Source organism: Gossypium raimondii, chromosome 3, assembly GCF_025698545.1.
Source record: "Gossypium raimondii isolate GPD5lz chromosome 3, ASM2569854v1, whole genome shotgun sequence".
In the NCBI taxonomy this organism is placed as follows: Eukaryota; Viridiplantae; Streptophyta; class Magnoliopsida; order Malvales; family Malvaceae; genus Gossypium; species Gossypium raimondii.
The window spans coordinates 11,279,412-11,307,265 of record NC_068567.1 but is presented as its reverse complement, the minus strand read 5'-3'; the positions used below and the strand labels follow the sequence as shown (position 1 = coordinate 11,307,265).

General features: G+C 33.0%; 2 protein-coding genes across 3 annotated transcripts; one reads left to right on the top strand and one right to left on the bottom strand.

The window, feature by feature from the left end:
- Nucleotides 1-5,387: 5,387 nt before the first annotated feature.
- Nucleotides 5,388-8,324, top strand: LOC105797157 (aspartic proteinase Asp1). Of its 2 annotated transcripts, none has more exons than XM_012627095.2 (9): nt 5,388-5,750; nt 6,243-6,360; nt 6,432-6,661; nt 6,797-7,018; nt 7,102-7,240; nt 7,324-7,515; nt 7,600-7,672; nt 7,760-7,844; nt 7,932-8,324. In XM_012627095.2, the coding sequence occupies exons 1-9, from the start codon at nt 5,557-5,559 to the stop codon at nt 8,059-8,061; spliced, it is 1,383 nt and encodes a 460-aa protein (XP_012482549.1). In that variant the 5' UTR covers nt 5,388-5,556; the 3' UTR covers nt 8,062-8,324. The 2 variants fall into 2 exon arrangements, with proteins under 2 accessions (XP_012482549.1, XP_012482548.1); XM_012627094.2 differs by having other exon boundaries at nt 5,390-5,750; nt 7,926-8,324.
- A 2,007-nt stretch (nt 8,325-10,331) lies between these two features.
- LOC105797160 (NAC domain-containing protein 2) lies at nt 10,332-11,983 on the bottom strand. The gene is made up of 3 exons (XM_012627096.2): nt 11,685-11,983; nt 11,326-11,600; nt 10,332-11,063 (listed from the first exon to the last, which is right to left on the bottom strand). The coding sequence occupies exons 1-3, from the start codon at nt 11,851-11,853 to the stop codon at nt 10,611-10,613; spliced, it is 897 nt and encodes a 298-aa protein (XP_012482550.1). The 5' UTR covers nt 11,854-11,983; the 3' UTR covers nt 10,332-10,610.
- Nucleotides 11,984-27,854: the final 15,871 nt, after the last annotated feature.

Sequence of the window (27,854 nt, the reverse complement as noted above, 5' to 3'; positions counted from 1 at the left end):
ACGGTGAATTTAGTTGGGGTCCGCCGTCTTGGCAACATTATATCGGGAGATGTGCGGGCGACCAAACCGAGGAGAGCAAAATCGAGGTTGTCTGTCACTCACGCAATCATAGGCACGGTTTCGCTTTCCATTTCTACGTCCTCGAGTGAACCACCCATATACATTCCCACTCGTAACGAGGTAAATTTTATATTACATTTTGAAATTGTTATGTAGATTTTGTAAGAATAAAAGTATGCTAAAATTTATTTAATTAGGTGGAACCATCCGGAAGTTATCGTGATTACCGATCGAACTTGAAGATATACGGCTTCTATTGGAGCAACGGATTTAAAGTAAGTATTATTGCAAATAGATATTTCCATCCATTCGCTAGTGGATTGATATTTAGTATTTAGTATTATGTATATATGTAATATTTCTATCATGTTCATGTAGTTTCAATGGACACCATACGAGAATCCGCGGTCCGGCAAGAATCCGGAAGAGTTTTTACAAAATCCGAACGCTGGCACGTGAAAGTGGTGTTGATCAACTATGCAACCGTGAAGCCCCACCGCATGCATGAGTCCCACGACGTTTGATGTAGACAACCGATCCCTACGGACCCTGAGGAGTTTGACGAGCACCACAAAATCGACCTTCGGTTGTTAGGTACGGATTGGCCTAGATACTGGTCAGTGTACATGGAAATGTGGGAAAATCGTAATGAATATCTACCTACTGGGAACCAATCATCGCTCCCGAAGTTAGCGTATGTTCCGAATACATGCCATGGTTTAGGGCCAATGGAAGTCGATTTACTTACGCCGGAGGAGAGGCAGCGGCAATTACGTGTCGGAAGGGAAAGGCGCGGGCCTCTAAATCCAAGGGGACAAGACCACGAGGCCAGCCCCCCAACAAGGCCCAGACATTCACCCGGTTCATCATCAGCGGCCATGCAATCACCGTCCCCAACGAGAGCACCGACGCAGTCACCTGACGCAGCAATTCAACAGATGATACCCACGCATTCACCTTTCTCTATGATGCCAGGTATGTTTCCTAGCCCTTATATGTACCCTAACCCGTACATGTATCATTTCCGAATCCTATGGCAAGTTGGAGCCAAATGCCCGGATCAGCTCCATTTCCTGTAATGCCGAGCGGACCACCGATAAGTAGGCCATCGGCGCAGAAGGGGTCCCAAGGGGGGCCGTCGGGGAGCTCTCATTTTTACCAATCGCCAGCAACGCATGACTTTCAAACTTCGTCGCCGTTCATGATGCAAACACCTCCACATACACTATTCTTTGAAGGTGGATCATCGTCCCAAGTCCGACAAGCGATGCCGAACCGAAGAACAACAATCACCACCGAGGAAGAACAACCGCCACGGAAGCTAGAGGAAGGAGGAATCTAGCGATAACAAATCGACGACCGCCATGTGGAACCGAATCCCCGGTCATAGACATTGATTACCGTATTAAAATTATCCTTTGATGTAATGAAATAGAAGTTTATGACGATGTAATACACATAGAAATTTTTCCGAGTTATTTTGACATTATTTGATTAAAACCCTAACCCTAACCTAATTTAATTAAAAACCCTAACCTAACTTAATTTAATTAAAACCCTAACCTAACTTAATTTAATTAAAACCCTAACCTAACCTAATTTAATTAAAACCCTAACCTAATTTAATTAAAACCCTAACCTAACTTAATTTAATTAAAAACCCTAACCTAACTTAATTTAATTAAAAACCCTAACCCTAACCTAATTTAATTAAAACCCTAACCTAACTTAATTTAATTAAAACCCTAACCTAACTTAATTTAATTAAAAACCCTAACCTAACTTAATTTAATTAAAACCCTAACCCTAACCTAATTTAATTAAAAACCCTAACCTAATTTAATTAAAAACTCTAACCTAACTTAATTTAATTAAAACCCTAACCTAACTTAATTTAATTAAAACCCTAACCTTAACCTAATTTAATTAAAAACCCTAACCTAATTTAATTAAAACCCTAACCTAACTTAATTTAATTAAAACCCTAACCTAACTTAATTTAATTAAAAACCTAACCTAACTTAATTTAATTAAAAACCCTAACCCTAACCTATTTTACATGAAAACCCTAACCCTAACATATTTTAATTAAAAACCCTAACCTAACTTAATTAAAAACCGTAACCTAACTTAATTGAAATCCCTAAGCTAACCTAATTTAATTAAAAACCCCAACCCTAACCTATTTGAATTAATGTAATAATTTTACCAACATAACTCAGCGGATTTGACAATCTTACTAACCATTTAAGAAATTGTAGTTTTACATAATGTTAGATTTAAGTAAAATGTTTTGACTGGTAGTAATATTTAAGAAATTGTAGTAATTTGATAATTTTACCAACAATTAATACAATTATCAATTAATAATTGAATAAAAGGTAATTTCTTCTATAATTACATTCAACTATTGCGATTAGGGCATGATCGACTTGTATGGCCTGGGTTCCTACACCATCCGCACAACTTCGTTGATCGGTCGCTTTCTGGATATCCATATTGTTCCGTATTCTAGTGGAGAAAGGTCGACCCTTGACATGACGCAATTCTCTATCCGTAATGACTTAAAAGGAGCAACAGACACGGGTGGCGATTACGTTCATCCGGGACCGGTGGGAAAACGTGTTCCATACGTTGTACATGTTTTCTAATTTGTACACTTCGTCCACATAACTCAGCAGATCCAGACGGAGTTTCGACAGTCGCAATAACATGAGCACATGGATAACGGCGCATCGAACTTCCCATACCACAAGTCCTGTTTCGCAAGTGTACACGATATTGCCCGCCAACAACGCCTTTGTGCGGTATGTCGAACTCCGCCACGCGAAACCATAGATTGTCTCGATCGTGACACAGCGTGCATGATATTTGCCCTCGCCGCTTTGTTAATTTCTTGAACTATCTTATCGCACCATACATGCCCACCCCGCATCCGCTCGCATAAGTTTCTGCTCGCTTTGGAAATAGCGCCGCCAAACGAAAATATGTCTCTCGCACAACCGCTGTTATCGGTAGATGGCGCGTTCCTTATTGGTAAACTGATTACCAACTTCAAGTTCACCGAGATCTACCCCCGAACTTGTACGATCGCGCACCCAGTGTGGTAGATCTGGAAACTCTAATGCATCATCTGCTGACAGATCGACATTATGCATGTGGGCTGGAGGTGAGTATGCTCTGAATCGTGGATTTTCTTCATCATCCGCACTCATATCACCATCTTCACCTTCGTTGGAATAGGCTCGTTCGAAAATAATCCCACCTCGCACCATCCGGCCGGGCTCGAGGTGGATCCACATCGAGTCACCTTCTAACCCACAATCATCTGCAGCGTCACGACGCCCCTCACCGTTGATGTCGTGGTAGTACGTCATCCTTCTTCGGGCATTTGATAACGTCCCCAATTGGATGTAGATTGCCATCCAAGAGAACTTGATGCGCTTCCCATTTCGTATTTCCAGCGTCAAACGTTGAGCCACCGACGACATGTCCCATCCACCAACAGAGTGTCTTGGGGATGTGCATTCACACCGCCATCGAACATGGGTTGTTTCGTATTTTGTAACACGCTAACCGAGTGTCGGCAAGGGGTCGTGTATACATCTCGAACACCGGACGAAAGTACATCAGCTGGCGACGTAAATTGTACATATAACTCAATATAAGTTGCTCCGCTAGCAAGATGAGTCTGCACCATTGCCTCCAAGCTACGAGCACCTTTTATGTCGAACGAGTCATATGTCACCGGATCAACAGAAGAACAAAATCGATACGTCATTGACAGAACTTTCATTGGCGTGGTTCCGAAGATTTTACGCCTAATTCTTTTACGGAGTTCTGTCAAATCTATGTTTTGGCTAAATGACAGTCACACCGTATTTTCCGACAAAAAAACAACACCATTCTCGGTGTGGCAAACCTCACCATCGTAGTAAATAACAGCACTAATACGTTCACTCATTTTGAAACTCTAACTTTCTTAGCCTCTCTAAAATGTTTCTGTTGTGAGTTATGCATTCTAAGAACATTTTCTGTCTAATTTATAGCCTCAGCCCAAACTTGCTATTGTAGCAAAATCGCGTCCACGAGGGTGCGATTTGACACTATTTGCTCAGAAACGTCAAAAAAATTTATTTCCTACATGACCAATCAGAAGCGATATCGGCGCCCACGGTAGCGATTTCACAATTCTTCTCATATAGCATCCCGGTATCGCGATTTTATACTATTTGCTCAAGAAAAGTCAAAAAAATTATTTCTTACATGACCATCAGAGCGAAATCGCGCCCACGAGGCCACTATTTCACAATTTTTCTCAAATAGCATCCCGTAAAAGCGATTTCCCACTATTTGACCAGATCGTCAACTCGAAAAAAATTTTCCGACACCCCTAACCCTAAAAAGCTCGCACCCTAAACCCTAAAAGCCATAAAACCCAAACGTAAAATCGGCGTCAAAATCGCGTCACGTCGTAGCGATGTCGAGTGCGTGACGGAGACATCGCGTCACGTAAGCGCGACTGCCGACGTGAAGGAAATCGCCTCAAGGACGCGATTTCCCTCCACGCCGCCAGTCGCTTCCGACGTGGACGCGATGTCTGTCACGCACTCTCGACATCGCGTTGACGTGGACGCGATTTCGGGGAAAATGGCCCATTCTGGTAAATAATTAAAAAACTGGCCCATTTCGGTAATTTTTTAAAAAAAGTGGCTTTTTTTGGTAAATTAGCCAAAAAATTATTCTTTCTTTAGCCATTAATTTTATAACTCTTTTCATATTTTTAATAATTTTTTATTTTTTATAATTGGAAGAGAAAATAAAATTATTTAGGATCAAACTTAAATTCTCGTATTTACGAAGTTAGTAATATACCTTTTAACTGTTCATTGAATGTGTGAAAAAACTTCCAAAACAATAAACATTTGATACATATTCCAATAGTCAGTTTTATTTTTATTTATTATTAATAAAAGACATCATTGCCATATTAAAAATATTAATGATTAATATATTTTGTGATATTTTATGAACTTAAAAATTAAATATATTTACATTTAACATATATTTACATCAATCTTTCACGCCAATCTAAAACAAAATATTTGAATTTTATATGTATTTTTAAAAATTGTGTTTATTAATAAGTTTTTTTATCAATCACTCTTATAATAATAATAATTGGCTTTTCCATAAAACAGTGTATATTTTCCAAAAGTTCCGAAAATCGATGACTAAAAAACAAATATTTTATCTGCAAAAAAGAAACGTGGAGGCTGTAGGAAGCTGCAAACTCACATTTATAAATTCACTTAAAACCCAGAAATTAAATTCCTTTTTTAGCTGTTTCCTAAATCCTTTCCTTCACAAAAATCCCCTTTCTTAATCCAAACAAAACGCCCTTTTGCTTTCTTTTTTTTTTTTTTTGCTCTCTTTGACCTTTTTAGCTTGTTAGATTCCCAAGAATCCAACTTTCTATCCAAGTTCTAAAAAAAGATGGATGTAAAGAAAAGCAAAGCAACAGTGGCACTGATGATGATGTTCATGATGTTGTTTCTTGTAAATTTTCCAGGGTGTTTCTCGGCTGCCAGTCAGCAACCCAACAATAAAAAGTCAACCCATCTTAAGCCTCATAATGGGTTTCATTCATCTTTTCTTTTTCCTGTCACTGGGAATGTTTATCCTCTTGGGTACGTTCTCATTTTCTTTTAAATGTGAAAATTGTTTATGTTTGCTTCGCTCGATCTTTGGGTTTCTTTTAAATATTTTTTAAGTCTGATAATTGTTTGTTTTATTGCATGAATGAGATTCTTTATTGATTTTTCTTCTCAGTCTTTGTTTTCTACTGAGAAATCTTAGTACCATTTGATCAACTTGATTAGTTCTTGGATAAGCTCTTTCTTTGAATTAGGTTTCTTGAAGTTTTAATTTTTGTGCATGTTTGGCTTTATATGTACATGTTCTTCCGAGTCTTGTATATTAATTTGGCTATAAATTGGTCTCTTTTTAGAGATTATTTAACCTTTTGGAAGAAATTCTTGAAAAATTTCCTTGGGTTTTTTATCTTAGGGTCTATGAGGGTGTAGTTTCATTGAAATATAGTTCCTCTGTTTGTCTCTATAATCTTTAGTGCTATTGTTTTGCCATTGTCTCAAATGATTGAAAATCATGCTTTTGTGCAGGTACTATTCTATATCACTGTCCATAGGCAATCCACCCAAGGTTTTCGAGTTCGATATTGATACTGGCAGTGACCTCACATGGGTCCAATGCGATGCGCCTTGCACTGGTTGCACCAAGGTAAAATTTTCGATAGATGTTGAATCCTATCATGTCCTGAATTATATCTTGCTATGTCTTTGTCTCTGTAGCCAATCGATCATCTTTACAAGCCCCAGAAACACATCCTTGTAAGCTGTGAGCATCCTTCCTGCGGCGTGGTTCACTTCCCTGAAAGTCCTCACTGCGAGAAACCGGATGACCAATGTGACTTTGAGATTGACTACGTTGATCATGGTTCAGTTCTTGGTGTGGTGGTCGCTGATGTCTTTTCTCTTAGATTTATGAATGGTTCTCTTATTCATCTCCCATTGACTTTCGGGTGTGTATTTTTTGCTCTTTACCTCAACAAGGAACCTAAACCATAATGAATATAATTTCCTGATATGTTTAAATGGCTGCGGAAGAGCATATTTCCTTATAACCAATATCGTATTTTCTTATCCTTTTTCAACAGATGTGCTTATGATCTGAAAAATCCTGGCCCATACGATCCTCCAGCAGCTGGAGTCCTTGGGCTTAGCAATGGCAAAGCAAGCATATTGTCACAGCTGCGAAGCTTTGATCTCACAAGAAATGTATTAGGCCATTGTTTAAGTGGGAAAGGTGGAGGATTTTTGTTCCTAGGAGATGATCTCGTCCCTTCTGGAATGTCTTGGATGCCTGTATCGGCCAACTCGTAAGTACTATCAAGTTCCAGCCACTCCTCGTACCCTTAACATTTGTTTTCTCATCTCTGTTTCATTGATCATTTTGTTTCAGTAAACATTATTTGTCAAGTCCAGCAGAAGTCTTCTTTGATGGTAAGCCGACTGGTATAAAGGACCTTAAAGTAGTATTTGACAGTGGGAGTTCGTACACTTACTTTGGCTTCCAAGTTTACGAAGGAGTTCTCACTCTGGTAAGTAAACGAGTGGGAGTGTTCCCATTGAGAGTAATCTTTAAGCTTTTCTTAAGGAACTGATCTCGTATTTCATGTCTCAGGTAAGGAAAGGCTTAACCAAGAAGCCGTTGGACACAGTGCAGGATAAAGCTCTCCCGATCTGCTGGAAAGGAACGAAACCTTTCAAATCTGTTCATGATGTCAAGAACTATTTCAGCACCTTGACACTGAAGTTTAAAGACACCCAGAATATTCAGCTGGAGTTACAGCCGGAAGCGTATCTTATTGTCACGGTAAGCAGATCCCTGGTTCTCCAACAAAATGATATTAGTGGACACAGTTACAACAACACTTCTAACATGCTCTTCCGTTCTCAGGAAGATGGCAATGCTTGCTTTGGAATCTTGAATGGCACGGAAGCAGGATTGGGAGACTTGAATGTAATCGGAGGTGATAAATAACATTAAGAATCGTTTCCACCATTTTCGTGGTTCTTTGTTATCGAACTCTTCCTCATTCGTTGTTTTTTCTCCTCAGACATCTCGTTGATAGGCAAAATGGTGGTCTACGACAATGAGAAGCAGCGGATTGGTTGGATATCGGCAGATTGCAACAGGCTTCCGTAATCCTGAAACCCTTTCATTCTCTTAGCAGTCACTTATAATTGCGTTCATCATTTTCTTACCCTTTTTCTTTCTGGCAGTAACAGTTTGGACAGTAATTACAAAGAAGATATTCAACAACCGTATGCTGCAAATTTTGGTATTTTAGAAGAGAATCATCCTAAAACACAAGGTTCGAGTGAGAGCAATGTTCGGGTGCGCAACCGAGAGCTCTGATATCAAAAAAGAGTTGTAAAAGGTAGGGTGAAAAGTATGTTGGGAATACATATATTTATTCGGTAATACAAGGTATAAAAATGTAAATGTATTAATGGCAAATACAAAAAGGAAATAGTAATTTTTGTTCACATATAGATGTTGCTAGAAACCTTGATGTGTCCTTGTGGAATTTAGATACAAGATTTTGCAATATTTGAAAGATGCATCACTGTGTTTAATTTGCTTTTAAATTCCTTTTATATAATATATAATTGAGTGAATGTATGTATGTATGTACAACAAAATTTCCAATCATGAAACTCTATTTTTACTTTGTTTTATTGCTACTAAAATTTGATTTCGGATATAATAATGTTATTAATTATTTACTTGCGCAAAATCCATGCTTATAACCTATTATAATTTGATTGTCGATTGTATGATCAATTTAATCCATCTTTTGTTGAAAGGAATAACATATAAATGATTAAATTATTGATTTTACCAATTTTATATATTATTAAATTATTTATTTTATTAATCTTTGCATTTACATCTAAATTCTTGAATTTCTATTTTAAATCAATGTTTAACAATAGATTTAACAATGTTAGTCAATTAAATCAGCTTCTCAATTTTCATAAAATATTAACACCAAATTTTAATATATACCGGTGTAAACCTTAAATAGTTTTACATCTTTCCATAACTTGAATAATATTGTTAAATTTATTAAGATATTTGTACTTTTCATGCATATAAATTTTTGAATCGATCGACATTTCTATCATATCGATTGAAATTATTATTTATATATATATAATAGTTGGAATTTTTACATAACAAGTAGTTAAAAATTTTTAATTTATTTCAATCTTGATATGCATGAACCACATGAATAGAGTATAAAATATGACAGTTGAATTGTTAAAATATAAATATTAATACAAGTTATGGAATGGTGTAAAGCCACTTTAGTTATACACCAGTGTAAGTAGACCTCACCCCATACACACACACACATATACAATATATTAAGTGGTTAACTGAATTGGTGTCGCCTCTTAACTAGATTCTAACTCAGAAAATTATTAAATACCAAATCATTTTATAAAACAACAAATATACCAGGAGATTTTTTTGGATTTTTATATTTATATATAAAATTAAAACAAGACACATAATGAGATTTGAACCCAAAATACTATGATATTTTATATTTTAATTTTATTATTTTAACCAAAACCTCATTTGTTTTTTTATGCAATTTTTATAAATACATTTTATATATAATTTCTTTTTCATTTACATCGTGGGTGTATTATAATATAATAATATTTAAATGCTTAACTCAATTGGTGTAACTGAGTTAATTGAATATCAATTCAAATAAAAATAATTAAAATTTATTATTTTTACAAAATAACAAATATAATTATGAAGATTTTTTATCATTTTATATAAAATTTATAAAAATCAATTTAAAAACAAAATAAATTTAGAAGAAGAAAAAAATACTCTCACTTGAACTTCAACCTAGAAAGCCAGTCTCCAAAATTTCTAATTCTTCTATTTCAACCAAAGGGCGATTTGCTAGATCAATTCTTATAAATATACATTTTATAAACATAATTTAATTTAAAAAGAAATAATATTTTTCATTCTCTTAAAAATATATTTTTCCTTTTAAAAAGCTAATATTTTAAATTTTGTAAAATAAAAAATTAGAAAAAAACTATAAAAAATGAAGGTATGAAGGCCTTCCTATATGTCACATATGCATTATCTTGAATTTTCTTTTTTACATTACGGGAAAATGGTTAAACCTAAGTGTTAGCCTCTTTATTATGCTTAATTATAATTTTGATTCTATAATCTTTAGTTGTTAAATGGTTAACTTTTTTAATTTATATTTTACCTGGTTAAATATAATTTGAATATATTAAAAGTGTTAAAAAGTTAACATATGTTGTAAATTTGCCTTGCTATTTTATTTCACATTATAAGAAAATGTCAATTTTTTATTTGACCTCTATATTATGTTGAACTTTAAATTTAATCCATATATCTTAGTTTTTGATGCAATTTGGTCCATTCACTTTTAAAATATAAATTAAAATGTTGATTATTTTTTAAATATTAATTTATTTTATTATGACAAGTTTAAATTGATGTTTGTTAAGAAAAAATTGCATGAGGATTTTAATGTTATTTTATCATATAATTATTAAGTATTTTTTAATTTTAAAATGCTAAACTAATAAATATAATAAGACTTAAATTTCAAATTTTAAAAATAAAAGAAATTAAATTCCGAAAATACAAATATTAAAATCTAAAATATATTTTAATCATCAAATTTTAGCTCTCTGATTTTATATAAACAACTAATCAACAACCTCCCCCCGGCTTTCCCGTTCTATCTACCAATTTCAAAGTTTAAGCAGCTTCTTTTTATCTACGCGCACGCCCACCGGTACACTCATGGACTTTCAGTCTCGTGTTACCCAGCGATACGCCAAAACACAGTATCCCTTCAATTGCAACGCCCAAATTTATTTTCTCCTCTAAAATGGCTTCTGCAGGTACATAAATATATCCTGGTATGGCGACAGCTGATTACTAGTCTGCATCTGTGAAGCAAATCCGATATCCATATTGGTATCCAAGTAATTATAAGCGAAATCCAGGGCATTATTGTTGGCCATTCCCAATTCTTCCTTCCATTTGGGAACGCTTTGAACCTCAGTCATGAATTCCCGAGACACCGCATGTTCCGAACAGCTCGAGTCCGTGTGAACCCTCGGGACCGACTCCGACGAGTCGAAATATACGTAATCGTTACCCACCGCCGTCACTGCCGGCGGAAATTCACACGCCTCCACGCCTAGTGTCCCATTATCCGGCTTACTCTCCTCAATCTCCGTCACGCTAGCTTTTTTCGTAACGCTTCCTCGCGGAGGTTGTTTTTCGATGCAACCTTTCTTATTGTAAATCCGGCACAGCACCCAATCGTCCAACTGAAGAAAAAAAAACAAAACATTTGATTAATTAACTAACTACTGTTATTATTAATAATTTAATTGGAGTTATAATTGTTTGGTCTGTTTTTGTATGTTGCTGGACCACACTGTGTACAACCAGCGTTTTCTTTGTGTGGTTCAAGTAGGATAAGGTCACTTCGCCTTCACGTCCCAGTCCAAACAATTATCATGCATGTAAATCACCGCTTTACCCCTAATATTTTAACCATTGAGGTGAGAAAGTGTATTTGTATTGTACCCTTAGGCTGTTCTTCTTGCGAACCGAGCGGTCCACGTCGGCTAATCGATACTCATGCATAATCCAATTAGTTTTCTCTCCTTTCGGAGCTTTCCCGGAGTAAAACACCAAAGCCTTTTTAATACCGACCGGTTTCGGTTGCCCAATCGGCTTATCAGCTCCGGTTGCCTTCCAGTACCCAGACCCGGCCGCACGGTTCGGCCTTGAACCGTTCGGATATTTCCTGTCTCTCGGTGAAAAGAAATACCACTCTTTCTCACCGTACAACGCCAAATCTATAAATTGCAAATCAAATTAATATAAAACCATACGAAAAATGAAAAAGTTTTACGGAAATTAGAGAAAAGATAAAAAATTACCAGGAAGATCCCAAGGATCGTATTTGTAAAGATCGAGTTCGGCGATAATAGGGACGGCGATAGACTGAGACGCACATTTACGGCAGAGATAGTGCATCACCAGTTCCTCATCCGTTGGATGGAACCGAAAGCCAGCGGGTAACCGTAACTGTAACTCCGTTGCAGTCATTTTTTTTTCTGACGTTTTTAACCTTTCAGGTATACCTGACCACTTTTTTTTTCCCTCTCCTCTCTCCTATCTTTTATGTGGCGACGGCGCTTGAAACCTTAGAACATAAGGGACGAGGAGGAATTTATAGGAGAAGAGGGAGGGACACGTGGCGTAGAGAGATGGAGAGTGGTTCCTGAATCGACGTGGGTGATGAGGTTTTAATGTTTTAATTCATGGAGTGATGAAAGCATGAAGGGACACGTGGAGAAGGTGGAAGTGAAGTGCGTGCGTGTGGACATCTCACGTGCGCGTGATTTTGTCACTGCTTACGCTATTTATTTTGGACGGGAGTTCTCAGGGTCGATTTGTGTAATGAGATGGGTATGTTTTTTTCTCTCCATATTTTATTAGTCTATTTTTGAAGGGTTTAGGTTATGAGCCGACAGTTTAACCGTGGATTCGGACTAACGAGTCGGCTCGCTCGCCCAGTCATCGCTATTAGCTGAGCTATTATTTTGACTCCGCAGTGCACCTGTTTACGTGCCGGCGACGACCGCCCTCCAAAAATAAAAGATGCATAATTCCGAAAAAGGAAATTAGCTTCGCTCTTGCATGCTGGGTGGTCCATCTGATTTTAGTTAAGAATATTTACTGCACCCGAACTTGTTTGATATAATAAAAATTAATTTTAAAAAAATTAGTTATAAAATATAAAATATATTTAATATTTTATTAAATGGACAGTATATTTATATGTAATTAGTGTAAAAACAGAAGTAGTTGTGAAATTAAATATTGTAATAATATTGTAGCGTGATATAATAAAAAAATTAAACGCAAGGAATTAGAAATAAACGGTTTAAATTGTCAACCTACACCGAATTAAAATTTAAAAGAAAAAGTGAACATACGGTGACTCGACCTTGGTCATAGACAAATTATTAAGTAGTATAATTAGTGTTTATGAAAATAAATAAATAAAATAATGACTTCAAACTTTCTTTACTAAATACCTATTGATTTATTGAATTCAGATATGATTTAAGAGCTAAAACATATTTGAATTAGTATCGCAGTGGTATATATTCTTTTGAAAATTGTAATTATGATTCAAATGAGATTTAAAATTTTATTCTTTTAGTTTATATTAAAGATAATGACATAAAGTATTTCAAAAAAATAATGACGTAAAGTTGGACTTTTTTATTAACTACCAACTACATTATTAGTATATGTTTGAAATTTTAGTTTATATTATAAAAATATTTTTTCTTCTTAAAGTAATAGCTTTTTATGAAGAAATTCCTAAAATAGTCTGTAAGTAATTTTTTTAATGAGAAATTTATGACAACATGAAAGATGTTTTGTAAGAAAAAAACTTTATTAAAATATAGTAGATGCATGTTTGAATCTACTTAATGTTTGAATTTTCTGACTTCGTTCTCCGCTTAGATATTGGTAGTTGTAATATTTTTATGAAAATATTGATTGAGAAATATATTAAATAAATCTTTGAATTCTATCACGTTATTTAAACATACCTTTATACTTTTATTATACCTAAACAAGTCTTTATACTATAATTGGTACTTGAATAAGGTTTTAAATTTTAATTGGCACCTAAATGAGCTTTTAAAGTTGAATCACATGTTTCAAAGTTCAAACATAAACAAAATTAGTTTGAATATTTGTAGTTTATTGAGATGTTAAAATATATAAAAATTCAAAATTTGATAGCAATGTTATTGGACAATGAAAACGAAAATTCGAGATAGAATAATTAAAACATAATATAGAATATATATTTATATAAATAACATAAACAAATACATACATTTTTAAAATTCATAGAAAATTTAGGATTGGTATGTTATAAATTATTTTACATTAAAAAAGAATTTTATACATAAACAACAAGATAATTTTTGTTTGTTGTGTCTAAGCTTTTGTACTCTATGGTTACTATTACGTCTCACGTTGAGTTAATTATTTTTGGGTTTTATTATAGAATAAATATTTGAAGATTAAAATATATTTTAAGTTTTTATATTATGTCAAAAAATAGAAGTATAAAAATTAAATATTATATTTTTATGTACTATAGAGACTAAAATTGAAATTTAATCACTACTGTATCATTTTAAATTTGAGTGTAGCATAGGGACCAAAATTGAAATTTAATCATTTTCCTATCTTGCAAAACTAGAGAAGAAAAGATGACCCACGTATCAACAAAGAAAGGTCCAAATATAAATGTATTTAGATTAAGAAATTTATTAAGATATAAATTAAAGATTAAGGTTGATTAGACTAGGGATGTTGAGGTCTATCTGTGCGACGGATAGTTGAAATGGGTCATTTGGTATTTTTGCAAGGTAGAAAACACGTTGGAGGGCACCAAAGTTTCTAAGAGAAAACTAAAAGAATGGTACAAGGTTGTTAAATGGTCATACTTGATCTACTCCATAATCTTGGTAATTATAGATCTCTTTGGAGTTGTCAAAAGCTGTGTGAATCTAAGTGTCACTCTTTATTGGCTAGTTTATCCTTCCATATTTTTATAAGGGTTAACCAGTGCTTTATTTTGTTGAGTGACTAAGCTAATAGAATTTCTTGTAGAAGCTTATTTGGTTATCAGTTGAAAGAATTTGTGGTAACAAAATGAAAGGTAAAGAGAATACTAAACAAACTGAAATTTATTCTTATTTTCATATTTGTGGATGAACATACATTTATACACTTGATTTTTTAACTGTTGTATAATAGCTTAACTGCAAAGTTGTTATTAACAGAATTCTAAAGTATCTGTAACTACTTAACTAATTTGTGAACTCTAATATTCACCCATCTATACCCAATCTTCAAAACTCGTAAGAGCTGTCAAAGTTTACAAAACTGTGAAGCAGACAATGGTTTAGTAAGAACGTCATCAACTTGATCACAAGCAGGAACTTCTCCGACAATAAGAGACCTATCAATAACTTTCTCGCAAACAAAAAACAAATCAAGTTCGGCATATTTAAACTTTGAATGTAAAATCGGATTAGCTGCTACTGCCACAACACTCGAATTATCACACCATATTATTGGTGTATCAGCAAATGGATACTGAAGTTCACACAACAAAGACATCAGCCATGTAACATCCGCAGTGGCGGCCGCTAACCCATGATACTGTGCCTCAGCGGTGGAGCGAAACACAACTTGTTGCTTTTTAGAACACCAAAAGACAGGGCTATTACCAAAATAGATACAGTACTCTGTAGTAGACCGTCAATCATCAAAGTCTAACCCCAAATTAGCATCAGCATATCCAACCAATGACAGCATCTCAGACGGTTTGACAAGCAGACCATAATTAACCGTACCACACAAATAGCGTAAAATTCATTTGAGTGCCATAAAATGAACATCTGTGAGAGTATGCATGAACTGACAGATACGGTTCACAACATAAGTAATCTCAAGTTGAGTCAGCACAACATATTACAAAGTACCGACAAGACTACGATATTCACCATGATCGTCAATCGGAGTACCCATAGTTTTGGACAGAAAAGAAGAGCTAACCATAGGTGTATGAACAACCTTAGCATGAACTAGATGACAACGGTCAAGCAAGTCAAGTACATACTTATGTTGACATAGATGAAGAGTTTCGTTAGTCAAACGAGTGACCTCAACACCTAGGAAATAATAGACATCCTCTATGTATTTAAGGGAAAATTTAGAATGAAATTATTTAACAAACATGTCAATATCAGGAGTCAAACTCCCTGTAATGATAATATCATCAACATATACAAACATATACATACGAACCACATCAGTAACACGTATAAATAAGGAAACATCAGATTTGGACCCGACAAAACCTATGGAAAGAAGATAAGATTTCAACTTATCATACCATTCTCTTGGAGCTTGTCGTAACCCATACAACGCCTTCGTCAATCGACAAACCAGAGGTCGCCCATCGGTATCATGTTGAGCATATCTAGGAGGTTGATACATGAAGACTTCCTCAGTAATCTCACTTTTAAGAAATGTATTATTTACATCTACTTGCTGTAGCTGCTACTGCTGGGACACAATAATCAATAGAATGGTCCGAATAGCATTTCGCTACTAAAAGTTTCTTGAAAATCACACCCCGGTACCTGAGAATAGCATTTCGCTACTAATCTTCCCTTCTGACGAGCAATACTGCCATTAAGATGTCGTTTAATTTTAAATAACCATTTGCAACCAATTACCTTTCTTCCTAGTGGAAAAGGAACTAACTCCCAATTGCAATTACGAATTAGTGCATCATACTCAGCTTGAGCCACTACTCTCTATTCCTCATGAGCAAAAGCTTCATCAATCATACGAGGCTTATGTTCAGCGGTTTCAACAGGTAAAAATTTGGGTTTAAAAATACCAACTTCGGATCGTGTCACCATATGATGTGTATTTTCAGTAGGTTGAGAAGGATATACTACAGTGGTGGAAAACTCTGGTGTGGGAGAAGGGGTGTTTCCAAGTTGTGGAGAAGGATTGACCATATTAGAAGAAACCACTGATATGTGTGTGAGAGTAGTAATATAATCCAAGTGAGAAGAATCACAAGGTAAAGCTACGGGATTTTCTGTATACTGACAAGAAAAACTAAAAAGAAGAGATTGCAACTATACAAAAGGAACATAAGTGGTAACACAATCATTTGCTGCGAGAGATGATGAAGGATGCTCAAGATACAGAAACTTATTTTCATAAAAAATACCATGTCGAGAAATGATAACCTTCCCATCAAACGTAAGACATTGGTAGCCTTTATGATATAGACTATATCTGAGAAAAATGCACGGTTGAGATTGAAACTCCAACTTATGTTTATTAAAAGGACAAAGGTATGAAAAACAACAACCAAAAATGCGAAGATGATTATAGGTTGGCAATTTTCCATAAAGTACCGAATATGGAGTCTTACCTTGCAAGATTGGAGTGGGTAACCGATTTATAAGATGAATGGAACAAGTAAAAGCATAACCCCAGAATCGCATTGGTAAATGCGCTTGAACAATGAGGGTGAAATAGACCTCAATAATATGCCGGTGTTTCTATTCAACCACTCTATTCTGTTCCGAAGTATGTGGACACAAAATCTGATGAATAATCCCATGTTGTGTGAGCAACGATGTGAAGGACTGAAACTCACCACCCTAATCACTTTGAAATTGTTTAATGTCTTTCTTAAATTGTGTTTTGACCACTTTCTGAAACTGAATAAAATAGTCAATTGCTCGAGATTTACATTGAATGAGAAATAACAAGGTAAAACGACTAAAAAATTAACAAATGACACATAATACCAATTACCACCACAATTAATAGTTGTAGGTCTCCATAAGTCTGAGACAACTAATTCAAATGGCACGGTATGCACAGTAGTGGAATTAGGAAACAACAACTTATGTGACTTTCTTTTTTGACATGTAGTACAAACATGAACAAGATTATTTTTATTTGTAACAACATTACAATATTTCAAAAATAATTTGAACAATCCGAGTTAAATGATAACCCAAACGACGGTGCCAAAGTTCGAATATACCATCAGTTGAGGAACACGATCGTACGACGGCGTGATGTGTTGACGGAGTACCACTAGTATTATTCGAAGCAACTAATGAAAACCCATAAAGTCCATCATGCGTGTGGCCTCGTAGCAAAATGTCCTGAGTTTAGATGTTCTTAACCACATATTAAAAGGGATGAAACTCAAAATAAACATTATTCTCTCGAGCAAATTGAAAGACATACAACAAATTTTTACGAATATGAGGCACATGTAAAATGTTAGACAAATACAACAATTTAGTCTATGAATCTAATGTAGAATTACCCACAGATGCAATTTTAGCATGCATTCTATCACCCATTAAAGTAGAGTAGTACCTGAATACAAAGTAGAGTTGTTTAGGGTGGACGCCTCTTTACACACATGACAAGTCGCTCTCGAGTCAGGATACCACAAAGTTGAGTTACTATTCCCAATAGGTGTAGGAATGTACAGCTCATCAGAACCAAACGTATGAGCTCTAAAACCTGAGTCAACACTATAATCGATCGTAACCGTATTAGACTAACTACCATTCAAATATTCTGACCATGAAACATCGAGAATTTATGGAAGACTTACACACTCGAAAGAACCCATGACATGACTAAAAAAGAACGGCCCAACACTGACATCATGATTCGGGCCTTGAAAATACCTCGCTTGGGGTTTTCTGTATCGTAGACCATCTATTTCAACTACAACATGGGACCCAATAGGATTATAGGAATTAAACGCAACAAGCTTACCCAAGTGAACATTATGAACACTTGGCCCATTAAATGGCCCACCCACATGTCTCTTTGGGTAATAACCCTCACCATCAACATCCATATTAGGGTAAAAACCCTCTTGTGCAGCCGTCAGTAAAGGAGCACCATATACTTCTCTTTGCCTAGGCATCGGACTACGAAAGTGCCGCCAATTAAACCCTCACATCACCAAAGAAGCCTAATCACAGCCCCATGGAACGGTAGGCGCACCAGGCTGCGCACCAAACACCGCGCCACACCCAAGCAGTGGTTGAACATAATTCGGCCGATCAGGAGGCTCCTGTGAAATAGTCGAAGCTAATGGACTACCATAACGACGATCGAACTGATAATAACGTCGCTTTGTCAGATGCCCAAAACGGCCACAGATTTTGCACTGCATACGTCCTCAATTATTCTGTCCACGACCACCAGAGACCTTATGGCCTTCTTTCATAGCCATCACCGTCCCTAAAAATGGAGAATCTAAAGTCGTAGATCCAACCAAATTTGCCTGAAACAAGGATTCTAGTGTCATCTTTTACTATCTATTTTCATACTATAGAAAGATATCAACTAATTTCCTCATGGGCAGAGGTTTAAACGAGAACGATGTGAGCATAACCACCGAGTTGAACTCCAGTAAAAGCCCTACGATGACTATCTCGACTCTATCAGAATCTAAGATATGATGCCCTAAAGCCTCAAGTAACACACAAACATTCTGTATTTTAGCAATATATTCTTTAACTGTCATAGTACCTTTTTAATTGAATGCAACTAATGTTTGATTTTGGACAACTTAGCTCCAATAATAGCAGCGAAGAGACAATTCATAATGCTCTAAACATTATTTGCGGTAGTCATACCAATAAAACAGAATAACAATGGACTACTAATCGTGGATAACAACCACGATGTCAGTAATTTATCTTGTTGATGAAACAAAGAAATTTCAAAGTTGAGAACTAACTTTTCTTCTTGGTCTAGTACAAATCGCGACGGAATCAGCAGCATTCCATTCACAAATCCAGTAAGCTCGTACCCGTCAATTATCAGTTTTACATGATGTTGCTATTGAATGAAATTACTTTCATCGAACTTAATTGTATCATGTCGAGGGAAGCTGTGGATTAACTGAGGTTTACCAAAATCAACATTGAATGATGATGTTAGAAGTGGAGCCAAAGGAACCGGCTGTGGATCATGAGGAGTAGTGGTAGATTCTTCTGAATTTCTCATAGTAGGTAGTGGAAGAATGTGCCTAGGACTTAGGCGAATGATACCATGAAAGGATTTATAGTAACACAACGAAAGGTAAAGAGAATACTAAGCAAACTGAAATTCATTCTTATTTTCGTATCTGTGGATGAACATATATGTATACACTTGATTTCTTAACTGTTGCATAATAGCTTAACTGCAAAGCTGTTATTAACAAAATTCTAGAGTACCTGTAACTACTTAACTAATTTGTGAACTCTAATATCAGTTCATTAAGTTTGATTAATGGAATTAATTGAATTTTATTTTTGAATGTTAGTTTGATTATCAACAAAGCTTAATCTTGTTAAAAGGTTTCATGCTTTCTTTTTATTTGTTTAAAACTTTAATTTGTCAATTTGATATTAGTTTGATTAGTTAGCAATATTTTTATTATGATTTGCTTTTAAATTTTAGTTATCGAAATTATTTTAATTTGGTTAATAAACTTAGATTTGATTAATGGTTCATGAATTTAAATTTATCAATTAATTTGATTAATGAAAATTTAGTTTTGTTATACTTATGTCCCAAGTACATTTTTGATTGAAAGGTTTCACCCAAGCTAAATAGAAAGCCATAGTTTGCTCAATCTTGATGTATTAATCTCTCACAAATTGCCTAGGAGCCACCCACATGAATTCAACATTTCAAAAAAAAAAAAAAACCAGGTACAAAGGCAAATGAAAACCGGCTTCAAATACATATAAGGGTAAAAGAAGTCAGCTATTTTCCCTCTTATGGTTGTTCATCTCACAATATCAATTTTTCCCTTTCACAATATCAAACTTATATATGAAATTATCGAAGCATGTAATTCTCCTGCATTCTAACAGTTTTCACATCTCCTCTAATGATGTAGAATAATCGAATTCCTCACTCTTAGTGGGAACACTAAACATCCTAGAGCCATGTTTCAATAAAGGTAAAATTAAAACTAAGAATAGTATAATAAAAGTGAAAACAGTTGAAACCTACCAAAGAAAATCACACCACAAGCACAAACGAGAAAAAATGCAGAAATCAGGAAACTCAGAAAACAAAGATGAAATAAACCACAAACCATTATCCCTATGTATAAGTTAAAACAAAACCCTTCAACTCCCTCGAAACATATTAAGTATGTTACCATGCACTCACTTGTGCACCATTCCCAATATACAAAAAGTTTCTCCAATTAGAACTTGGCATGTGCATTCAAATAGTAATAGTAATGACAGTTTCATTGGAAATACAGTAAATACATTGTAATACATTACACGTTTCAAAAACTTCATCAATAAATATATACAAATTTACATACATGAACCTATTTACCTTGCCATAAAATCAACAAAGTTAAAACTTTCAATCATTGAAAATTCAAATTTAAAGTTTCAAAAATAATCTTATCAAAAGATAAAATAAATGCATCAATAAAATATATAATACTGCAAAGCGAACCTCCCTAAACCTTCACCATCTACACCTATAGTGCGACCTTCCTTAGCAGGCTCGCGAAGGTCACTTTACAACCTTCTCTCGCGTGGGGGGGGACAATTGTTATACCTTATGTAACAAGCCTCACGAACCTCATAGTTTACCTTGCGAACCTGACAATGTACCCATAGAGAACCTGATACGTGTCTCTCAATTAAGCTAACAACATGGCAGACTTTGGGTTAATTTGCAAACCTCAGGTTGGCAAATTTTAGGTTAGGCATCTCCACTAAATTTATATAAGGACTACGTGGAGACTCAGGGTAATTGATTGCTAGTAATTCTAAAACGTCTTATCCTAGAATACAACATCACTGTCATTGCTAAGAGTACCAAATTAGACTTCAATGTCAGTACCTCAACATACGTAGCTAAGCTTGTCCCCACTATAAAAGGGCAATGCAAATTGCTTATAGACACTACGTGCTCACTTCCTCCCCTCCAACTATTGAACTCTTCCTAAAATAGATCTCTTACCCAACCTTCACCTTACCTTTCTCCCTTCGGTTAGTGTCTTCTTCCCTTGTTCATTTCACCGGTTAACAGATTTAATAATAATTGAACCAATTGAATGAATACTCCTAATTTGGATACAAATTAAAGATTAACAACTTATAATTTGAATGTAACTTAAAATTTAAAAACTTATTTGAGTACTAATTAAAATTTAAAGACTTATTTAAATATAATAGAAGTATAAAATCCTATCTTAATAAATGAAAAAAGTTAAAAGATTTATTTATCAAATTAGTATTTTTGTTAAAGAAGTGAGACAACTATAAGCCACTTTCTTTCTTCTTATTTTAGACAAATTCTTGACCTTAATACATACCATCAAACTACAAAAATATGTATATATTTTGTTATGTAATCCCTACTTTAGTGTAATTAATCAAACCACACCAACTCATTATTTGGGGCAAATTTAGAATTTTTAGGGTTAAAATTTAATTATAATTTATGAGAGGTCAAAGTATAATTTTATTATTTATTAATTTATAATTTTATTATTTATGAAAAGATTGAATTGACAATTTTTCACTTTTTGGGAGGGCCACAACCCTTGTTTGCCCTTAAATTTGCCCTATTAGTCGTTCAAATTAAGATAGTCAGTATTGTACCGATAAACGTGCTTCTTTTCTATTGGTACTGGCAAGTACTGATATCGGTCAATTTCAATGTACTGTTTTGGATTTGTTGCTATTTTTGAAAAATATTTTATATATGTGTATAAAAGTATTTAAAACATCAAATAATGAGATTAAAATCTCAAATATAAAGTGCTCATAAAAATAAAGTTTTGGTTGGAATGACAAAGAAAATATTTTAAAAATGTTGGTGGCATAGGTTCAAATCTTACCATACTTAAATTTTAAGATACGAAAAAATACATTAATTATATAAAATATAGTTTAATAAGCTTCACAAATACAATCCATGATTAATTAAACTAAAAAAAAGAAAAAATTATTCTACAAATTTAATAATAAGATCATCTCGTACTATGCCTATAATAATTCTTAATTCAACAAATCCAAAATAAATAATAAAATTTAAATTTAAAATATATTTTGAAATAAAAGTTTTTGGTACGGAGCGATATAGGTAAAATCAACTGGTACTAACCAAAATTTATACCGGAATAGAATCTAAAATTTATTATTCTAATTTATCGAAACGAAGTATTCCAACCGATACGAGCAGGATCGGAACGATACCGACTCCCATAGTGAGTGCACGTTTTAACATGTGGTAGTGTCTTAATCATAGGATGACGTTTCAAAGAAAGACCATGAATCATGTCTATCCCCAAAACACGTGACCCATTGTATTTTCTTTTTCCCTTTTCTTGGTAATAAAACCAAATCCTTATTTGTTGACTTGGAAAATTATTACCACAAAAATGGTTGAACACAGTTTTACAAATTCCGATTGAGTATTACAACATTTTATTGAAAGAACATAAATAAATAAATAACGAATTATAAAATAATAATTACGATAAAGTTTGATTCATTTAAATGGATAATTATCACGAATAATGTTATTATGTTCCATTATTTCAAAATCTATATACTATATTTAAAAGAATGCTTCACACTTTCTTACAATCACACACATCTTAATTTTCTTTTTACAATTTTAGATAATAGTAAGATTTCAATTTTTTTGTTTTAAATTTATATAATAATTGTTAAATTTTTATCTTGGTCATTATATTATGTTCAAATTTTAATTTTGATTTTAATATTTTAATTTTTAACAACACTACATCTTTTACAAAGTCATTAGTTAATCTAAATACATTGTTTTAACTAAAATATTGATGTAAATTTCAAGCATTGTTAACATCGTTAAATTTTTTATTAAATTTAAATCCATTAGCATGTCATATTGGTGGGCGTCGAAACTACAAAATATAAATTCTTACAACAAAATAATAGCAATTAGCACTATAAAGCAATAGGGTGAAATCCATTACAATATCATATTTTATACTTTTTGTTAAATAGATTATTATAAATAATCATAATTTTATTAAAAACTATAATTTTATGATGGTGCTTTTAATAAGTTAATTAAATCCCACGGATAAAACTGGAAATTTTGTTTAAAAGTTAAAAATGAATTGAATTATATAGTTAATTTTAGGAGGAACTAAAATTACAAAATTTCTATCTATTTAAGTGATTGAAGGACTTAAAATGAATGATTAATACTTAACAGGAATTACTACTAACAATTATCCATTTTATAAGAAAAAAAAAAAACCAAGGCTTCCATCTACCTCTTTATTAATTTTAAAAACTTGATTCATCACTTTAAATTGGAACATCGAAAAATTGGATCTACCACCTTAAGTAAAGGGTTAAAATTATTAGGGATTTGGTTGCAAATAAACTCAATGGGGCCAGAAGTAATAGTTTTCACATTGCCAAATTGATGAATTTTCAACCCGAACTGTTTTCATAATCATTTTACTCGTTTTATACCAAAAATAAATTTCAAAACCACTCGGTGTCAAGGTCGGTCCGGTTGGATAAGGATGAAGGAAGTTGCTTGGCATGCGCCGAAACCGCCCCCCTTTTTACTTTTTTCCTTCTTCTTCCACACTCCTAAATCATTTCACCATATACTTACATAACTTACCTACAATCCTGGAGTCAATACTTTGCTACCGACGTGTCAGCATCACCTTTTAATTTCGGTGGTAGTTACGGAAAAACATCACGGGTTTTTTATTTAAATAATACAAAAAATAAAATTAATATCTAAAATGTCATGCCTATTAGATTATTTACCAAAATGATATAATTTTATTGGTGTCGCCTGTCAAATTACCGATACCGAACTGAAATGTAATGATCTAAAGTATTCAATGACTTGATATGCAAATTTATCATTTTAAGTGATTGCTGAAAAAAAGTGAAAGAGTGCCACTTGACAGCGACACCAAACTTTAAATATGACTAATTACTTTCTAAGCCCTCTTTATTTATTATATTTTTTTATTCTCTTCAACTCACTACATTGTATTTAAACAAACCCTCAACCTTTTTTTATAGTTAAATAAGCTCTTAACTTATGATTTTTTTCATAAAACCTTTTATTTTAATATTAAAGTAAATATATTTTACTCAAAGTAAAGCTATTTAAAAATATAAACTAATTCGCAGTTTATATTTATATGAATTTGATGAGAATGGTTTATTAAATAAAAAATGTTAAAATTTCTTGAGAGTGCTTAAATACATTATATTCTTAACTACTCTTTTGAAATTTTAATTACTTTTTAGATTTTATGTTAATGTTAAAGTGTATATATTTTTATTACATCAACAAAAATTAAGATAAGAGCTTGAAATTCAAAATATATTTACTTTAATATTAAAATAAATGGCCTTTATGAGTAAAAATCACAATTTAAGAGCTTATTTAAACACAATGTAGTGAATTGAAGGGAATAAAAATAAAATAATAAATAAGGCTTAGAAGACAATTAGTTACATTTAAGATTTGACACATTTTCACTTTTTTTCAGCAGCCACTTAAAAGATAAATTTGCATATAAATTCTTGATTACTTTAAATCATTACATTTCAATTCATTGCTGCTAATTTGATAGGCAACACCAATAAAACTATATCATTTTAATAAATAATCTTAAGTGCATACCATCTTAATTATTAATTTTATTTTTTATGCTATTTAGGTGAAAAAGCCAAATCATGTCTGTGTCCATAGTCAAAGATGCTGATATTCTAAAACCAATAAAACGGTGACACGTTATTGTTGTCAGAACCGGTCTCGTCACTTTCTTGTCGTAGCCGGTTAAATGACCCAATGTCCATGTCAGCCACGAGATAAAAGGAGCATTGAGTCTGTAAATGGACACGTGGGGAAACAAATAAATAAAAAATGGCACATTTTAGTTAAAACAATAAAAATGTTAATTTACATGAATTTAAAATATTTTAGTCATGATTATAATATAATAAAATATGATACGGTTTTACATTAGATCATTGTTAAAATTGGCAAATCATTTATATGTATTTTTTTATGATCAGAGGTGTAATTTGTCAGTTTTACAATCTCAAATTAGCTTTGTTAGACTGAAATTATTTTGTTATTACTTAAATAATATTCAACTTAAAATTTCTTTTGTTAGCGGATGTACATGTTATTTTGTTTTTAAATTCTAGCTTTATTTATACCCAAATTAAGATTTATTTCATGGTAATTTATTTGTCTCTTTAAATCATCATCCCAATATTTTAAAATTATAATATTTTTATCTTTTGTTAATTTAATTTTTATTTTTTGAGTTAAATTGGTTTTAACATTTCAAAAAAGTTAAATCATTTTAAGGAAAATATTGACAAAACGTTAATTCTTTAATAATGTTGGTGTGGCAACTATTCTTTATGATAATATAACCCTATTTATATTATATGTCATCTAAAGAGACAATTGTAAAATATAGAAACTAAAAAAACATAAAATTTATAAAAATTCAAAATAATTATAAAATACATGTTGATTATCATGTTGGTTACAATGTTTGAAAACTTATCATTTTATTGTGGAGTTATGCCTTGTATTTTTACTTTTTTTACTAGTTAAACTTGTTATTAATTTTCCAATTAAACTCTTATTAATGTAGGTTATTTTAATACTATTCAACTTACAAATTCAGCCTATAAATAGACCCTTTTTCTATCTTAGAAATAACCCATAACACATTTAGGTATTAGTTTTCATAAACTTTCAAAAATTTTGTATTTATATTTTGAAGATATTTTTGAGTTTTGGAGTTTAATTTTATCTCCATTTTGTACTCTTCTTTTTACCATTGTAATAAAATTATCTTTATTCATAATTTTTATCCTCTTGAAGAGGATTTTTTCGTAAATTATTTTTTCAGTCTTATCAATTTCTCGATATTTTATTTGTTCGTTGTTTAATTAAGTTTATCCTCAACATTAATCAATACTTTTATTAAAATATTTTTTAATTTAGATTAGCAAATTCGATTTTTAAAATATTAAAAAGTAAATTGTAACTAAGAAAATGAAAACCAAAATAATAAAATATGTTAACGATTAAAAGTTAACAATTTGTCAGATTTAATAATCAGATATACTTGGCAAATTTGCTGAATAAGAATATTTGACAAGTGAAAAATTCATACACTAGAGGCACAGTGTTTGTGCAGATTGTCAGATGTTTGTGCAGATTGTCAGATGGCGGCACCGAATCCAAATAAAAGGTCGGCATGCAGTACTAGAGTTTTCACGCCCCCACGATGTTCAATGCCATCTCAGTTCTCTTCCAAAACATCCCATACTATCACATCGACGATTATTATAATACTAAAACTATACGTTCAGTTTAATATAATTTTTATTTCGGAAACTTTAATTTTTTAATGTAAGTATTCCAAGAAAAATAATTATGTGAATTACTTGTTGCAAAATCGTTAGTAAATACATAGTAATAAAAAATATTTTAAGTATATTAATTTAAATCAAATAAATTACTAGATCGAAACAAGAATAATAAGTAAAAATGTTATTTAAAATAAATGTTTACTGTAAATAGGTTAGAAATTGATTCAGAGTTGAGGCCTATGGAACACAATATCCTAAAAACATATTCAACCGCTCTTTTCGTGCTAGAGAAACGTTGGACGATTGTCTCCTAATATACAACAACTAGATGAGCATCACAGTAGCGCAGCTGCGTGATCGACGAACTAGGTTTGCCTTCTTTCTATCACCAGAAAACAATTTTTTCTGGAAGAGAAAATTTCAGAGGAAATTATCATAATTCAGTCTTACTGTGTTCTGATTATTTTCGATATAAAAAAGATATTGTTGGAAACCTTGACTAATTTAGAATTATAACGTCATGAATTAAGGCCATTAAATCCAAATTAACGTTTGAATTAAAGAACATTAATACTGACCTTTTAATTCTAAATTTGAATAATTTGTTGAGGAAAATAAATAAAAACGTATTGGGTTAAAATATATGCAGGCCTAGAAGGGCCCGATCGGTTCAAACATTTCACGTTGCTCACGTCGTGCGACTGCACCCCCAACCTCAGTGGATTTGGATTTGCACCTCCTGCGTGTGAGGGAAAGCATTAGTTTAGTCATTCAATAACCACCAAGTTGGTTTTTATATATATATATATATATATGTATGTATACAAGTTCCACACTTGATACCCAATCAATGTGGGATTAATGCTTTTCATTTTTCTCAACATAATTCACAAGTAGCTTACTTTAAGCATCAATTTCTCATTCATCACTCAACCATTTTGAGCATATGATATCCCATTGTAAAGCTCTTATGGGGTAGAATATAAAATGATAACTTTATGATTCAAAACTCCTCATTTACCAATCGAA